The sequence below is a fragment of the Pseudorasbora parva genome, chromosome 3 (genome assembly GCF_024679245.1).
Source record: "Pseudorasbora parva isolate DD20220531a chromosome 3, ASM2467924v1, whole genome shotgun sequence".
Lineage (NCBI taxonomy): Eukaryota > Metazoa > Chordata > Actinopteri > Cypriniformes > Gobionidae > Pseudorasbora > Pseudorasbora parva.
Genome location: NC_090174.1, coordinates 11311644 through 11328939, shown reverse-complemented (window position 1 = coordinate 11328939; position 17296 = coordinate 11311644). Strand labels below are relative to the sequence as shown.

General features: G+C 38.4%; 1 protein-coding gene across 1 annotated transcript; it reads right to left on the bottom strand.

Annotated features, from left to right (window-relative positions):
* Positions 1 to 250: 250 nt before the first annotated feature.
* nup88 (nucleoporin 88) lies at positions 251 to 16812 on the bottom strand. Its single transcript, XM_067437795.1, has 17 exons — positions 16546 to 16812; positions 16298 to 16467; positions 16085 to 16210; positions 15892 to 15978; positions 13170 to 13343; positions 11999 to 12185; positions 11765 to 11915; positions 9447 to 9545; positions 9268 to 9358; positions 8965 to 9069; positions 8017 to 8169; positions 7653 to 7778; positions 6013 to 6078; positions 5673 to 5753; positions 5415 to 5541; positions 5151 to 5269; positions 251 to 534 (listed from the first exon to the last, which is right to left on the bottom strand). The coding sequence occupies exons 1-17, from the start codon at positions 16780 to 16782 to the stop codon at positions 471 to 473; spliced, it is 2163 nt and encodes a 720-aa protein (XP_067293896.1). The 5' UTR covers positions 16783 to 16812; the 3' UTR covers positions 251 to 470.
* Positions 16813 to 17296: the final 484 nt, after the last annotated feature.

The window sequence follows — 17296 nt, the reverse complement described above, 5'->3', positions numbered from 1 at the left end:
CGAACCCAGAACATTCTTAACCCTTAACTACAGTAAATATACAAGCTCCTTGTTCTTGACATGATCTTTTCCTTCGTCACAGTCCGCCTTTATATTATCGGAGGGAAGGAAAAGAGGGAAAAGTCTTCATATCCAGCATGACCTCTTCAGATAAGCCATTGTCTCAGTTCAGGAAATAACGCCGATGTCCAAAGCTGCCGTCTCACAGCTGATAAACTCTCACAGCAGCACATACACAGGAAAGAGTCACTTCAATGTACAGAACTCTTTATTGTTGAGATGTGTACATGTACATACAACTTATAAAAATAGACACTAGTTTATACAAAAATGGTAGCTCTTTCTTAAAGACCTTCTGGTCAAATGCAATCCTTTAAGGAACTCAGGGTCTATGTAGATGCTATTTGGCTTTATTGTCATTTCAAAACGCTGTTCATGCTAATAATACGAGGACTGTTGATTGCTGATGATCAGAAACTGAAATGGTTTTTGATGTCCTTTATCTGCTTCATCATTCCAGCGATGTGCTCTCCCCTACAGGACAGAAGAAAGCAGTTCAGGGTCACCGGACTAACAGTTAAAAGGTAGTGGCCTATGTGTGTACACACCAAGCGGCAACCTCCCGTGATCTCTCTTGAAGCCAATACGGAAGTAATGTAAACTGCAATTCATCAACTGGCCACTAGGGACAGGCTCCAGAAGGGAGCAGAATGTCATTGAGCCCCATGTTAAAATTCTCAACTTTAAAGCAGAAAAAAACATGTTTACAGCCTGGTACAAATTGTGGTTTTGGCGTATAATGCTAATTTTGATCTTCATGACAACTCTGAGGGGGGTGAATTTTTTTATAACTCATTCGTTTACGTTATATAAAGCTTTAAAGTTCTGCATAATTAAGGGCGTGGTTACAAGTGGATAGCCATTTATCCGCCGTCTATAGTTATTGCGTCACCTCAGCTCCGCGCACATCCCGCCTTTTTGCCCATTTTCTGTAATCCGGGAGTGACACGCTATGACTCGCTCACAAGATGGCAACGCCCAGCTCGACCATACTTTAAGCTTCAGAACGGCTTATCGGAATCCTATGGGTGACGTCATGGACACTACGTCCATATTTTTTTACAGTATATGGTACACACTCACACTGGATGTTCTTGTGTTCTATCAGGGGTAAAAACCCATCTCTCTCACACACACACACACACACACACACTGTATATGGATAAAAGTATTGGGGCACCTGATCATTACACCAGAGACTGTATTGTCATCTCATTATGAAAACATTTACATTGATAAGGTGATGTAAGGCTTGGATGCAGCTGCTCAGCCGTGCAAACCCATTCCATGAAGCTCCTGCCGCACATTTTTTGTACTGATATTAATACCGGTGGAATCAGTGGCGGCTACTGGTCTGTCAGAGAGGGGAAGCTCATTTTCGGCCAATTGTCTTATTTATTTAAAAGTAAATTCTGCCCTACGTTCCTTTTCAAGAAAATGGTATTTTACCCTGTGAATAAATGAATGATCTAAAAAAAATATTAAACTGTAAAACTGAAACAAGGAATGTGGTGTATAATTGTGTGAAATGTATGATGAAAATCAAGCAATTTCGCCAAGCAAGTATCAAAGAAATAAGTTGCAGCAGTTTTTTTTCGATTGAACTTGAGAAATCCGCGATGGGACAGAGCGAATAGCTTCAGTGATTCCTTATAGTACAGAATCGCTGTCAGTCAAAAGGAGATGCAGACCCTCCAATCATCACGCAGAAGCTCAGCGTCCGGGCCAGCCCACTCCCCATTCACCCCCAGAGACGCTGAGCGTCCGTGGGCGGGACATAATCGCAGCGTTTATCCAATGACCGTCTAGTTTCGAAGCGCTGAAAAAAAACGTTCAAAGCAGCCCCATTGAAGTCAATGGACGCTGGGCTTCAATAGGGAAATGCACTGTGACACTGCGGGAATGTATGAGAAGGAAATCGAGTCAGCCGACCTGCTATATGTAACTTGATTCTGAACGAACTCGTCTTTGAGATGAACGTTTTCTAACGCATTTTTAGTCAATACAATGTTAATATAATAGTACATATTTGACCATTAATTTTGTGACATTATAAGGGAAGCCGAGCTTCCCTTGCAGTCTTAAAGAAATCACCACTGGGTGGAATCAACTCAGCGCTCGGTCTGTGACTTTACATGGTTTTTCTCTTTGTGGCAAAGTAACTGCTGCTTCCACTTTCCAATAATGCCACTTACAGTTGAGTCTGGAACACTAGCAGGGATGAAATTTCATAAACTGACTTATTGCAAAGGTGGCATTACAGTACCAGTCTTGAATTCACAGAGCTCTTCAGAAATGTTTTTCACAAATGTTTGAGAATGCAGACTGCATGGCTAGGTGCTTGATTCTATACACCCGTGGCAATGGGTCTGACTGAAACTTGAATTCAATAATAAAGAGGTGTGTCTCAATACTTTTGTCCATATAGTGTATGAATGTACATAATCATACATATGTATTTAAACGATTACTTCAGCGATTAGCATACCGCATCCCCCACCCCCCTGAGATGAAAAAGGTCTGTAAAAAAAGCCTCAGATGATGCAAATATTGCCATTTTATTTATATAGTTTATATCGTCACAGCCGCTCAGGAATTCATAACAGAGCAGTGTGGAGCAAAGCGAGTGTTTTCAATGATGTCCTATAAAAGTTAAGCTTCCATAGGCATGATCTGAAAACGCGCTAAACTGGACACGCACCATGAATGACTGCCATGCTTCACTCAGCTCAGTTCTTTACTCTCGTGATGAATGAAATCTGACTCCTGCTGCTGGTCTGTGCTGAGACTCATTCAGCTCACACTGAACTAAATTATTTTATTACCATAGATACAAATGAAAACAGCGGTGGGGGCAGTGCCACAGTGGACAAGTGATAACCGGTAGCCGTGGCTTGGAAGTGGGTTTGTAGGGCAGTGAAGCAAGTATTAATGTTAAGTGTTTGTCTTTCATCCACATGAGCCAAAAATATATTTTCTGGCTTTTTTTTTCTGTGTAACTGTAACAGGGAAGCATTTGCGTAACAATAATTAGCTTTTTTTTTATAACGTTGTAACGTTTTCTACACGGTCATAAAGGATTTTTTATTATTTTTTGTAACAGTAAGCGGGAAGAATTAATGATTTGAACTGATTTACGGTAACGTGTTTTTTGTGTAACTTTTTTTACACAATCAAGTTTTTTTGTGTAACAGCAAATAGGGTGTCTTAAAGGGTAAGTACACCCAAAAATAAACATTCTGTCATTAATTACACACCCTCCTGTGACCAGAAAGACCTCCGTTCATCTTCGGTACACAAATGAAGATATTTTTGTTGAAATCTGATGGCTCAGACAGGCCTTCATTGACACCAATGTCATTTCCTCTCTCAAGACCCATAAAAGGCACTAAAGACGCCGTTACAAAGTCCATCTCACTACAGTGGTTCAACAATAATTTTATGAAGCGACGAGAATAGTTTATGTGCGCAAAAAAACTAAATAGCGACTTATATAGTGATGGACTGATTTCAAATCTGTTTTTCGACCCGTTATGAATCAGTGTATTGATTCATGATTCGGATCACGTGTCAAACCGCCAAACCTCTGAAATCATGTGAGATTGGCGATCTGAATCATGAATCAATCTGCTGATTCATAACCGTTCGAAACTTTGTTTTGAAATCGGCCCATCACTATAGAAGACGTTATTCGTTTTTTTTTCCGCACATTCTCGTCACTTCATAAAATCTCGTCAAACTATTCTCGTCACTTCATAAAATGATTGTAGAATCACTGTAGCGAGATGGGCTTTGTAACGATGTCTTTAGTGCCTTTTATGGGTCTTAAAAGAGGAAATGACATTGGTGTCAATGAAGGACTGTCTGAGCCATCGGATTTCAACAAAAATATCTTCATTTGTGTTCCGAAGATGAACGAAGGTCTTACAGGTGTCGAACGACATTAGGTTAAAGGTGGGGTAAGTGTTATTTCAAAACCGTTTTAGAAAAAGGAAAAAGGGACGTGTCAACTATTGATGGCGAGAAGAGCGCGCTCAGTGCGCGTCATTATTAAAAACCCAAGACACACACAACGGACATTAGCCGAGAACTAATATATGCTGCTTTTGCTCGTGTCATGTTCGCTTGTTTGTCCATTTGTGATCGTATTGTGGCTCACCTCAGCGATGATAAAGACCCGTTCATTTCCACACCGTATGGAGCATCTAATTCCCCTCAGTGTTTCAAGGTTTCAAGCGTCAACTCACAAAATGTGTTCGACAGGTAAGATACTATACTCCTAATATATGTTTGTTTCATCTTTTCATGATCTATATAACCCTTATCCAGTCATAATTTTAATATGTCGTCAGTTGGACTGTCGAGGCTCGTGTACTATCGAGTTGTTCATGAGAACGGTTTGTGTTTTTGTGATAAAAGGGATGACTTTTTCATTAAATATTCAACCTGGATTAATAACAGATTCTGCCGTAGTCGTTGCCTGGGTTGCGTATGTGTGGGGCGGAGCTATCAAAATAGGGCCGAGACCCTTTTGGGGGTAGGGGTGTGTTTGTTTTGGTGATTTGAAATATCAACAACGGTTACACGAAAGCACTTACCCCACCATTAAGTAATTAATGACACAATTTTCATTTTTTGGTGAACTAACCCTTTATAACAGGCAACAGTGACAGGCATCAGTAACGGAACTTTTTTGAGTAGCAATAACAGTGATGTATGTTACTGTAACAGATTTTTTTTGCATGTTACACAAAGTGTAACACATTTTTTAATTTGCAATATGGTAACAGAGATGAGTTCAACATCACTGCAGGCTAGACAATTCTATTTTTCTTAGTGTCTTGTAGAACATAAAAAGGTCACAATGCAAAACATATTTTTCTTAATGCTAAATATAATTTCTTTTGGTTTGGGGTGTAATATGACCTGATCACACTCCAGAATAAGAGAATGGTCATGGACCAACAATAGACCTCAACAAAGTGTTTTTCTAATACATGGTATCACGTTAAAGTATAAATAGCGCACACTCTCGCATTGGCATTGGTATATGTGTGAAAGCAAAGCAGGTGTCAACTTTCTGCACGTACTGTTCTTTCAGCACTCCCTGGACACACTTCCTCTGGTGGGCGTTGAGTGCGAGGCTGGAGCGAGCTGGAGATGCTCCTGTATTCATCTGTTTCTTCTGATAGTCTTTCTTCATGTTCACCTGATAACACATTAAAGCACACAATGACACTGGGGAAATGACGTACATCCGCTCCACTCATGGCAACAGAGTAATGCAGCCAAAATAAACTAGGTTTAACTAGGATACATGAAGCAGCGTAAGGAAAAACAGAGACAGAACAGACCTGTTTAATGCCGTTGTCAAGGTGACGGAGCTGATCGTGGATGGTTTGCAGTTCCTTCTTCATGTCCCTCTCACTGTCTGACAGCACAGGAAGTTGACTACGCAGACTTCCCAAAACCTGTTTTACTCTACACACAGACACGTTCAAGTGGTTTTAGCAGCATAGTTTCAATAACCGAGGAGGAAGTGAGTTATGAAAGTTAAAACATGCCTACATCAAAAACATTTTCTATTCAATTAAATTCACAGGAAGGTAAACCTGTTCATGATGGCTTCCTGACGGTACTTGGCATCTTCATATTTATCAGCCAATCGCTCTGCGGCCTCCCTCAGGCTTTTCCTACAACACACCATCACATTTTTCAACTTTAGCACAGTGCCACCGCAGTAAACCACAGCATTTATGACTCTCCTGTTCTCAGCCCCCTCGTATATTTTGGCTTTTTTCCACACTCCATAATAACATGAGGTTGTGCTCTCTAGTGTGATGTGTCTCTGTAGTACTCATGCATTTAGTTCTTCTCTGTGACTCAGCTGAGCTAAATGTGTTTCTGTACGTGTGGCTGTGATTTGTGTTATTTGGGCAGTGCTGTGGTCACCTCTCCTCTCTACAAAGAGCAAGATCCTCCAGCTGCTTATTCTTCTGTCCAGTCAGGAGCTTTACTCTAAAAGGGAGAGAATCATAAAATAAAAACTTCATGTGGAACAAAACTACTCACCTTTTTACACTACCAAGTATAGAATTAAATTATTTGCATACTATTGCATTGGTACCATGGTTTGGGGTCAGTAGTTTTGTTTTTGTTTTTCAAATAATTAATGTTCATTAAAGCTGAGTTTAATTGATTAAAAATAATAATACTATTGTGAAATACACCAATCAGGCATAACATTATGACAATATTGAATATTGTGTTGGTCCCCCTTTTGCTGCCAAACCAGCCCTGACCCATCGAGGCAAGACTCCACTAGATACTGAAGGTGTGCTCTGGTATCCGTCACCAGGATGTTAGCAGCAGATCCTTTAAATCCTGTAAGTTGCGAGATGGGGCCTCCATGGATCAGACTTGTTCAGCACATCCCACAGATGCTCGATTGGATTGAGATCTGGGGAATATGGAGGCCAAGTCAACACCTCAAACTCGTTGAGCTCATCAAACTATTCCTGAAAATGTTTTGCTTTGTGTCAGGGCACATTATCCTGACGTTTCCATGAAAGGGTTTACATGGGCTGCAACAATGGTTAGGTAGGTGGTACGTGTCAAAGTAAGCCAAGGTATAGCAGAACATTGCCAAAGCATCACACTGCCTCTGCCGGCTTGCATCCTGGTGCCATGTGTTCCCTAGGTACGCGACGCGCACGCACCCAGCCAGCCACATGATGTAATGTAGTGATGTACATGAGATGATTCATCAGACCAGACCACATTTTTACAGTGCTCTGTGGTCCAGTTCTGCTGCTCACATGCCCACTGTTGGTACTTTTGCTGCTTTTCAGTATGGGCACTCTGACTGGTCTGTGGTTACACAGTCCCATATGCAACAAACTCTGATGCAATGTGTATTCTGACACCTTTCTATCAGAACCTGCATTAACTTCTTGAGCAGTTTGAGCTACAGTAGCTCATCTGTTTGATCGGACCACACGGGTCAGCCTTCGCTCCCAAAGTGCATCAATGAGCCTTGGCCGCCCATGACACTGCCGACGGTTCAACACTGTTGAACTCAGGGCGGCAGTGGCTCAGTGGTTCATGTAGATTGTCTACAAACCGAAAGGTTGGTGGTTCGATCCCCGGTTCCACCCGACCAAGTGTCGAGGTGTCCATGAGCAAGACACCTAACCCCAGCTGCTCCCGACGAGCTGGATGGTGCCTTAAATGGCTGACGTCGCCGTCGGTGTGTGAATGGGTGAATGTGAGGCAAAAATGTAAAGCGCTTTGGATGGCCATAGGGTCTGTTAAAAGCGCTATATAAATGCAGTCCATTTACTGTTCCTTCCTTGGAGCACTATTGATAGATACTGACCACTGCAGACTGGGAAACTGTGACTTTTTTTGTGGAAACTGTAATGCATGTTTTTCAGGATTCTTCAAAAGAACAGTTTTTGTTTGAAATGTTTAATTCACACAACATACTGGCTCTCAGACTTGCTAGTTTGATTTAGTTATCTATATTACTTTCTAGAGAAAGAGAAAGAGAAAAATTATTCTAAATATCAGCTTTTTTATATCAGTTTTACCGTCTCTGCATTTCTTCATGAGCCAGACCCAGTTTGAGGATATACTCTTCTCTGAACACCTGTGTGGCTCTACTCAGCAGCTGCAGACATTCTGGAGGAGGAGGAGAAGAGTCCTTATCCCCTGCTCTGAAACACACACACACACACACACACACACAGCGAGAAATCTGTACATCACAAACCAATGTTACGTAACAATGTTAAGGTGGTTAAGGTGATTTTTAGATAATGATAGGTGGTTTGTTGCAGGTTCAAGGTAGTTTAGTTGATAGTCCAGGTAATCGATCATTTAGAACCATGTAAAAACATCTTAAGCTTGTTTTTTGCGCAGGGTTTATAAAAATGAAAGCAGGTCACATTTTACCTCAGCATTAACGGATTAGTCGAGCTGCGTGCCAGGATGTTGCGAATATGCTGTTCGAAAGAGTCTTCAGCCAATCCACGCAAAGGGGAGCTGTCTGACCCCACCCCCGGATGAGAGCAGAGCAAAGGAGGGGATGGTGGACGAATAGAACTTCTACATGGAGATTTAAAGAGAGACTGTTAGCAACAAGTCAAGTACACAGATTTGTACTGTACTGTTACTAACAGCATCATACAAATCAGATAGCAAGTAACTTACTTCCAATTATAATCTAACACGGGTTCCTAAACATTTTTGTCAGCCAAACTGTTTAGATGTAAAATATTTACTTAGTATCCAGAGATTAGAAGGTAATATTTAAACAAATTTGTATGTTCAAGGTCCCTTTGTCCATGAGAGCAATTTTATAACAAAAGAACTATTATATTATCCTGTTGTAAACTGGGTTATTATAAATAACTAAAACTAAAATCTAAACCATACAAAACATTTTCTTTACTTGAAATAAAATGTATATTAACTGAAAATAAAATGGAATAAAACATTTATTTTAATTAAACTAGTTGCCAGTTTAAAAATAAAATATAATAAAGAAGAATTTAATAAAATATAATTTAGTTTAAAAATAAAAACTTTTTAAAAAGACATTAAAAAAAACAACGTCAAAACAGCAAAATGACAAAAAAGTATAATTAAAAAGAAACCGGAAAATATAGCAAACTACTTCAAAATAGTAATAAGTATCTCGATACTAAAATAACAGGTTGTAAGTAAAATTGTACTGTAAAAAAACAAGTGATTATCATGCAGCCCCATTTATTTCTTTATTTTATTAGCTTTTCATTAACTCACGAACCCCTTGCAGTTCCTTCACAAACCCTGTTTGAGAAACCCCGATCTAACAAATAGGTTAAAAAAAAAAGGAGCCAGAAAGTGCTCATCACATACAGAAGAGGGAGCAGAAGACACTCGTAGGTACTCGTGATGCAGATCATGGTGGCTCCAAGGGACAGGTCTGACACTATCCAAAACCCACGAACAGGAGCCGGCAAACTGAGAAAGGGAGAGACATGGGACGAGAGGAGAATTTAAATAAGCACCAGTAATCTACAGCACTTACTCAGCATCTCTTAAGGTTTGCTTAAACGTTTGCAAATCGGGCTTTTCACAAGAGATCTGGGGTTTTGGCTTTAAATTCTGCTTCTGATACCAGAGCACTGAAATGTTAATTTCCTGCAAGAGTTCTTCAACCTGTTAGCGAGAGGTCTGGTACACAGGATGTGCTCCACTATGCAGCGTTGCTCTGCCGCCAGCTCCTGCAGACTGTCTTTATCCTCCTCACCTGCACAAAATACAATATATAGAGCCCCTCAAACACTCCACTTCAGTGTTGTGGATGTAAATAATTAAATGCAAGTAAATGTGCTCACCAGACTCCAGAAACTTGTGTAGCTTTTTGAACCAGGTGAGTCCTACACTGTGAACTCCGGCCTCATGGGTGCAGTGATACCTGTGCTGACACAGAGGATCTGAAGCAAAAACATTTTGACAGAAATGAATACTTTTATTCAGCAAGGATGCAGTAAATTAATCAAATATGACAGTAAAGATGTTTATAATGTTAAACATGAAAAATGCTTTTCTTTTGAATTTTCTATTCAAAGAAACCTGGAAAAAATGATCACATTTGCCTATTAAACTGAGGAAAAAACAAAAACAGTTTTCAACAACATCCTGAGCACCAAATATACATTAGAATGATTTCTGAAGGATCAAGTAATAGTTGCTGTAGGTATCAGTTACGAGTTACAAACACTAAAATTATCACAGAAGTACTGGGAAAGTTTATAGAAGTTTATTTGGATAAAAGCACTGATGTCTATGGTAGTGATCAAAATAGAGTAAATCACAATAATGACATGGGTATGTCAAGGATGTATTACAGAAGTGCAAGACACATGAAAGCCTGCATTCAGCATTTTTACTTTTTCAAAACAAAACAAAAAACTCATCTTGTATGATTTATAAGCATTGTGAAAAGTGGGGACATGAGGAAATGTCCTCATATGTCACCACTTTTCAAAATGCTTATAAATCATACAAGATGAGTTTTTTTTTTTTTTTTTTTTAAGTAAAAATGCTGAATTTTTGCTGTGATGGGTAAGTTTAGGGGCAGGGGCATTGTAGGGGGATAGAAAATATGGTTTGTACAATATAAAAAACATTATGCCAATGGTACGCCCCCACATTTCACAAAAACAAATGTGTGTGCGTGTGTGTTTTTCACTCTGTTATATTGCAATGCAGCCGTTTGCTAAAATCATTTAAGGTAATTTGGTCTCATTTATGTACACACAGCACCCCATTTTGACAGAAAAACACAGAATTGTTGATATTTTTGCAGATTTATTAAAAAAAGATTATTTCCATTTTTAGATCTCTCCAGAGATGCTCAATTAGGTTATGTCAGGGCTCTGGTTGGGCCATTCAAGAACAGTCACGGAGTTGTTGTAAAGCCAATCCTTCATTATTTTAGCTGTGTGCTTAGGGTCATTGTCTTGTTGGAAGGTGAACCTTTCGGCCCAGTCTGGGTCCTTGAGCACTCTGGAGAAGGTTTTCGTCCAGGATATCCCTGTACTAGGCTGCATTCATCTTTCCCTCAATTCCAACCAGTTGTCCTGTCCCCCCCATGCTTCACTGTTGGGATTGTATTGGACAGGTGATGAGCAGTGTCTGGTTTTCTCCACACATAACGCGTAGAATTAAGGCCAAAAAATTACATCTTCATCTCCTCAGACCGGAGAACTTTATTTCTCACCATCTTGGAGTCCTTCAGGTGTTTTTTTTTTCTTTCTTTTTTTCTTAGCAAACTCAATGCAGGCTTTCATGTGTCTTGCACTGAGGAGAGGCTTAACCCTTTTTTGTAACCTTGGCCAGATCTGTGCCTTGCCACAATTCCTTTGACCTCATGATTCTCATTTGCTCTGACATGCACTGTGAGGTCTTATATAGACAGGTGTGTGGCTTTCCTAATCAAGTCCACTTAGTATAATCAAACACAGCTGGACTCAAATGAAGGTGTAGAACCATCTCAAGGATGATCAGAAGAACCACAGCACCTGAGTTAAATATATGAGTGTCACAGTAAAGAAAAAGAATACTTAGGACCATGTGATATTTTAGTTTTTCTTGTTTAATAAATCTGCAAAAATGTCAACAATTGTCTTTTTCTGTCAATATGTGGTGCTGTGTGTACATTAATGAGAAAAAAATTAACTTAAATTTATATTGCAGCCATTTGCTAAAATCATTTAAGGGGGTCTGAATACTTTTCGTACCCAATGCACGCATGCACACGCACACGCGCACGCACACACACACACACAGTAAAGTTCAATTTAAAGTGAAAATGTTGTTAACATTCTTTTAAACTAAAGAGGTTCAAAAATTCTAATGTTTTTAGAGACCTTTCTTAAAATTCACAGTTGAAAATGGTTGCGTGTTATAACATGAAATAGTCATCTGTAGTTTTATAAAAGTCAATTTAAAGCATATTTGGTGAATAAATGTATTTAATTAAATTTTTAGTAAAAAATGTAAAGAGGTTTGTGGTGTCATGCTGCAGTTTTGACATAGTAGTACATGGTGAAAAGCAATTTTATTTTTAGCAAATTACACATCTTGACGGCATACTATAAGTATTCAATTTGGGAAGTATGAATGGTGAGCGCTTGTGTGATGATCTCACCTCGGTGTAATCTGATTGGACAAGTGAAGTCTGACTCTATAATCTCCTCCTCCTCCCCAGCAGGCAGTTTGAGCGTCAGCTCCAGCTCCACACACTCAAACACATAAAGTGAAGGCACAGTCTCTGAGCCTCTGGACCATCTCTCCACCGCCTGAATGCACATACACAGGGGCTCAGCATCTTTTTGCATTTGATGATTTGTAAGATAGCTAGACTGAATTCCATCTGTCTTACTCCACCATCCTCATCTTCTTCTGCCTCCAGCACCACACAGTGGTACAGCATTCCTGATTCAGTGGCAATAACCAGGATGTTGGGCACACAAGGCAGGCAGAGCACAGCACACGCATCATAGCCATAGTTATCTTCTGCCGCGGGGTACATGGGCAACGGGCCCATCGGCTTTCCTAAATTACTGATACTAAGAGAAAGACTGAAGATTAATGGAGCAAATCTCTCTGACAGGCTAGGCTACACATTAAGAAATCATTACCCGTGACAAGAAACAAGAAAAAACATGTTTATATCCACAAAACATACATGCAGAAAAAACAAAAAACTCATGGTGCATCTGGGTGAATATCAGAAATCTTTTTTAAAGGTGTGTGTGCGTATACACAGATATTTTCTGTTCAATCCTAGTTGTATGGATCTACATATATCAAACATTTTTACTTTTTTGCAGGGTTCCTATAGTTGAGTTGCCATTTCAAAATTCCATATTTACTTTTCCAGACTTAAAATTCCAAACCTCTATGTAGATTTGTCAGACCATATTTAAAATAAATGAGTCATACAGCATTATATTTGGTATATTATAAGGTCCTTGTAAAAATATTTTTCATTGGTTTTCTCAAAATAATAATACACTTGCATGAGAAGAAACCCAAAACAATTTATAACCTACATATACTCACCTGACACATCAGTTTGACACTGTAAATGTGGTTTTATTTTGCATGATCACCAAGCAGCAAAGTCTGATTTCGATGATCGTTTGCTGCTTTATCCGTTGCTATTTTGAGTGGAATGTACTTTTTTTGTGAAATTCAAAAGTGATTCTCTTATGGTAAAGACAAAGTGTTTCGCATAATAAAAACCATGCACCTTGAATTCATTTGGTTGTGTTTGATGATCACTAAACTTCTGCCATGAAAACACTGCTTGTATGATACATTTGTGTTTAGAAATTCTTAATTTTATATTTTAGAAAACAAAAAAGTGCAACAGTCTGAAGAGACATTTTTTGCTGTTTTCTTTTTTCCAAACTTATTCAGACCTGGAAGTTACTGAAATCCAATTCTAAACTCCATAGGAACCCTGTTTTTGTCAATGAGTATGTTTTTGTCAATAAGTATTGTTTAACAGCATCATCATGGCACAGTTATGGACATGTGATTGTTACCTGTGTGTGAGAGAGATATAAGTCAAAAATGTCTCTCCATTCCCGTATAGTATGTACAGCGGATACACCAGCAGCTCTGCCTTTATACGCAAACTGCTCAAATGAGGAGAATCCGCCAGCGGTCCGAAGTCAAACGCCACAGCCGTCTCGCCGAGAGACGCTGCATAGGAACGTCTGGAAGAAAAAAGACTTCAGCTATTAGGTCTACATCAGTAAATTTATATACTAACACTTCATTTTTAGACCCAAGCCACTGTTATTACTGAATAATTTTTTATATTAGAATCTTTATTATTTTTATATTTCATTATTCTAATAATTTGTTATATTCTAGTTTTGCTGTGTTACAGTGTAATTAAACATTTAAATGCTGAGTAATAACAATTAACTTCATTTACATACTATAGGGTTAGGCTTAGGAATAGGGCTTGGTTTAGGGATAGTAGCATGTAATTATGCATAATTTATAGTTATTACTACAGTAACTACATGTAACGTGTTACAAGGACACTGTAAAATAACATGTTACCATATTTTTTGTTCTTTTAAATTAGATTTTATATTTATAGTTTCTGTTTTTGTTAGTTTTAGTAATTATGTTGTGTCTTTTTTCTTTTTAAATATGTCAGTAACACTTTACAATAAGCTTGCATTGTTAACTATATTAGTTAGCATGAAATGAGAAAAAAAAAACGAATACACTAAAATCTAAAGTTGTATCAGTTAATATTATTTAATGGACCTGAGCTAATATAAGCTGACAACGAAAATGTATTTGTAATGTATTTATAAAAAAAATACTGTAACAAAGGTTATGCTCATTGTTAGTCAATGCATTTACCAACATTACATTATGGAACATAAATATTAGTGTTACCAATATGTTTTTTTTTTTAAGTACTAGTTTTAATTTATTTAGTTAATATTTTCAGTATTGACTAAACGAGAAATGTTGCCTTTACCTACACTAGCTATAATAAAATAAGTTGTTTTTAACATTATATTACACTTGGGGTGCCTTTACATCTGAGCGTTTGTGTGAAAACGTTTGTTCTTCTGGTGCGTTTTCTTCCTTAGTTCGGTTTGTTTAGGGATATGAACGCTGGGATCCACACCAAAACAATCGCCCGATTGCAAACTAACTCGAGGGCGGTTTGCTGAAGGTGTGAAAGCAATCTGACCCAACAGACCAAAGGGCATTATAATTCATTACAGGAAATGTGCTCTAATAGCAATAGTTTCTGATTCTGTGAGTGAGCACATTAGTTATCACAGATGAAATCCAAAAGAGCAACTCATTTCAAAATGTTGCGTAACTGCCCTTTTCTGCGCGAGAATGCTGTCCTCCTGCTCTAGCTGCATTATAACATTCATTTGTGTGAGTGTGTCTTGAAATAGAGACAGTGCCGCTGGGAGATCCAGAGAGAGTGTGTTTGAATTTTCTGCAGTACTAATACGAATGTAGTAGGGGTGTAACGGTACACGTATTCGTACCGAACCGTTTCGGTACAGGGCTTTCGGTTCGATGCACGTGTGTAACGAACGGTACAAATGCAATCTTTAACAGTCGGCTTGTTTTAAGCGTGGAACATACTTCAATACAAGTTCCCACGCGAACATATTAGGTATTCAGTCCATTTTATCACAAAATAAAAAAGATAAATGCCGTTTTGACTTTCTTTAATGTGACGTGACTGATCACAGTATAGTACGCGTCAGTTCAAACAGCGGTGCCACGCGAGTGAACGCGATCGCTCTTCCTAAAGAATAAACATAAATTAATATCTCTTAATGTATGTTGAGGATGCATTACAACTTACTGAAATGTATAATATGTCATGTAATCGCTCAATCTGTGTTTCAACCGCGGAAAGACAACAGCTTGAGAACATATATATGTATATTGAGAATATATGCACTATATTATATATTAACCTATATATTCATTATGTTCTACTTAACCTGTTAGTGATGTCTTGTTTATTTAATCCATGTTTAAATAAATCTGTCATTATTTGACAGCCGAGTATAAATTATCATATTTCAACAACGAATTGGAGAAAAATATATATAATTAGATTTAAAAATTAATGCAAAAACTGCCTCGTGAAGCTTATAAGTGTTGATTATTATACCTGAAAATAAATAACTGAATGTTAACCGTTAATATTGCAATGTGTAGCCCAAATAACGACTCCCTATAAAGTTCACAGCATTATCTTTAAGAAACTTTTAGCTATAATTGAATTAATTTAAAGACAGAATTTTTTTGCAGTATATATACCACTGTTGAATAAAAATAAATTAAAAGCAATTTTGTAAATCTGCTGTACCAAGATCATACCGAACCGTGACTTCAAAACCGAGGTACGTACCGAACCGTCAGATTTGTGTACCGTTACACCCCTAGAATGTAGTATATAATTTAACAGCAGGAATGACAGCTACATTCATATACTGTTTGTGTGTGTCTCGACAGTTAGACATAAAGCCACAATAAGATCATGGAGCAAACTTTTCAATCATTTTGATGGATGATGGAGAGGAAACTGACCAATAAGAGGACACTTGTACTCGCATGTGACTTAAATAAACCCATTTTGGTACGCTTTGAAATGTTGCCTTGTGAAAGCGAACCAAGCCAAGAAGAAAGTTCAACATTGTAACGAATATAATAAAATAGCAGCGAAATAGTCATTTGGAGGAAAACTGACCACCTTACCCTCTTGTATGAACATTGCTGTCCTCATCCACCTGAGACACAGATAAAACTTTGGCAGGGGACTGCGGCTCCTTGAGATTATAAAATCTAGGGGGAAATACATTCTTTCAACACTCGAGTACAATAATAACAATAATTATTTTGTTTGGGGAGACATCTTTAACACTGCTGTCAGACATTTATTTTTAGATACCTCATGGTGTTATCTGAGGTCAGTAAAACTAAATGAGGCTCCTCAGTTTCACAGGGATACCAGGCAGCTTGTCGGAGTGTCACAGAAGCAGAACTGGTGAAGAAGCGTTCAGCCACGGGAATCGTCCTTGTGAAGAAGAAAACATTTAAAACCAAAGAACCTGGTCACTAGTGGAGGAATAACGCAGCTCCCGTAAAGGTGAAGTTCACTCACTTGCAGTTGATCTGGATGCGTCCACCCTCAAACTCTGACCTCTTGCCCCAGCGCTGCGGCAGTTCCAGTATCGTCGCTCCACGCTGACCGATGAGAGCCACATGATACTGCGTAGGGCTGACGAGAACCTGACACACCTCAAACAGCGGCGGGTTGATGCACAGCAGAGTCTGCGGAGAGCTCGGTCACTATTTACACACTGCCAGTGAAACAACTACAGCAGAAAGACACTATTTAAAGACACTCACCTGATATTTAGAAGTGTCTGTGTCGCCGTCAGCGTTAAGCTGTCGCAAATTTGTCGTGTAAAACACACTCTCAACACTATCCCATATAAAAAGGTCGCCATTCAGACAAAATGTAAGGTTCTTGGCTATTCTTTTGCTAGTCCCCTGAGGCTCTAAATGACGGCTCTCTTGTAATTTTGTGAAGATATCGTGGTTCTTAAGCGCTTCCCTCCAGCGATCTCCCGCGAACGACGCCATGTTTTTTTCTGTATTGTCGTGGAATAAAGACGTCAGAGACACCCACCAATAGAATCACGCTACACGACTAGGTCGTTTGTGTTGATTCGCGGGTTTTGTAGTTTATTAAGGACCGTTGTTTTTAGCCTGCACTGAAAGGAGAAGTTTAACCTACACTGAAATAAGAAATATTATAGTTATTTCATATTGTAGTTTAAAAAGCTGATAAACAATACCATTTAAAAAGTTGATAAATAATATTTTACATGTATTCATTTAGGACATAATATATTATAATATACTTTTTTTTTTTAACATACTCTGTTTACTTTGCGAAAATGGGCATAATGATATATTTTATTGTATTTTTTGTTGTTGTTTACTATATGTGCTTAAAACAACTGAAAGTAGTGTTTGCTGGTCAGTTTCTGTGTAAATGTAAAAAAAATGTAATCAACATTTTCCACTTTTGATGTCATTTCTAGAAATAAATATTTAATAGATTTAATATTAATTAATTTGTTTAATTTATTAA

Bases quoted from the DNA above. Each gene is read 5' to 3' on its own strand.
- nup88 (XM_067437795.1), bottom strand. From the start codon at position 16,782: ATGGCGTCGTTCGCGGGAGATCGCTGGAGGGAAGCGCTTAAGAACCAC. The intron at 16,211-16,297 runs GTGAGTGAACTT...CTTCTTCACAAG, and splicing joins CGCATCCAGATCAACTGCAA to GACGATTCCCGTGGCTGAAC. The intron at 15,979-16,084 runs GTATCTAAAAAT...ATTTCCCCCTAG, and splicing joins ACCTCAGATAACACCATGAG to ATTTTATAATCTCAAGGAGC.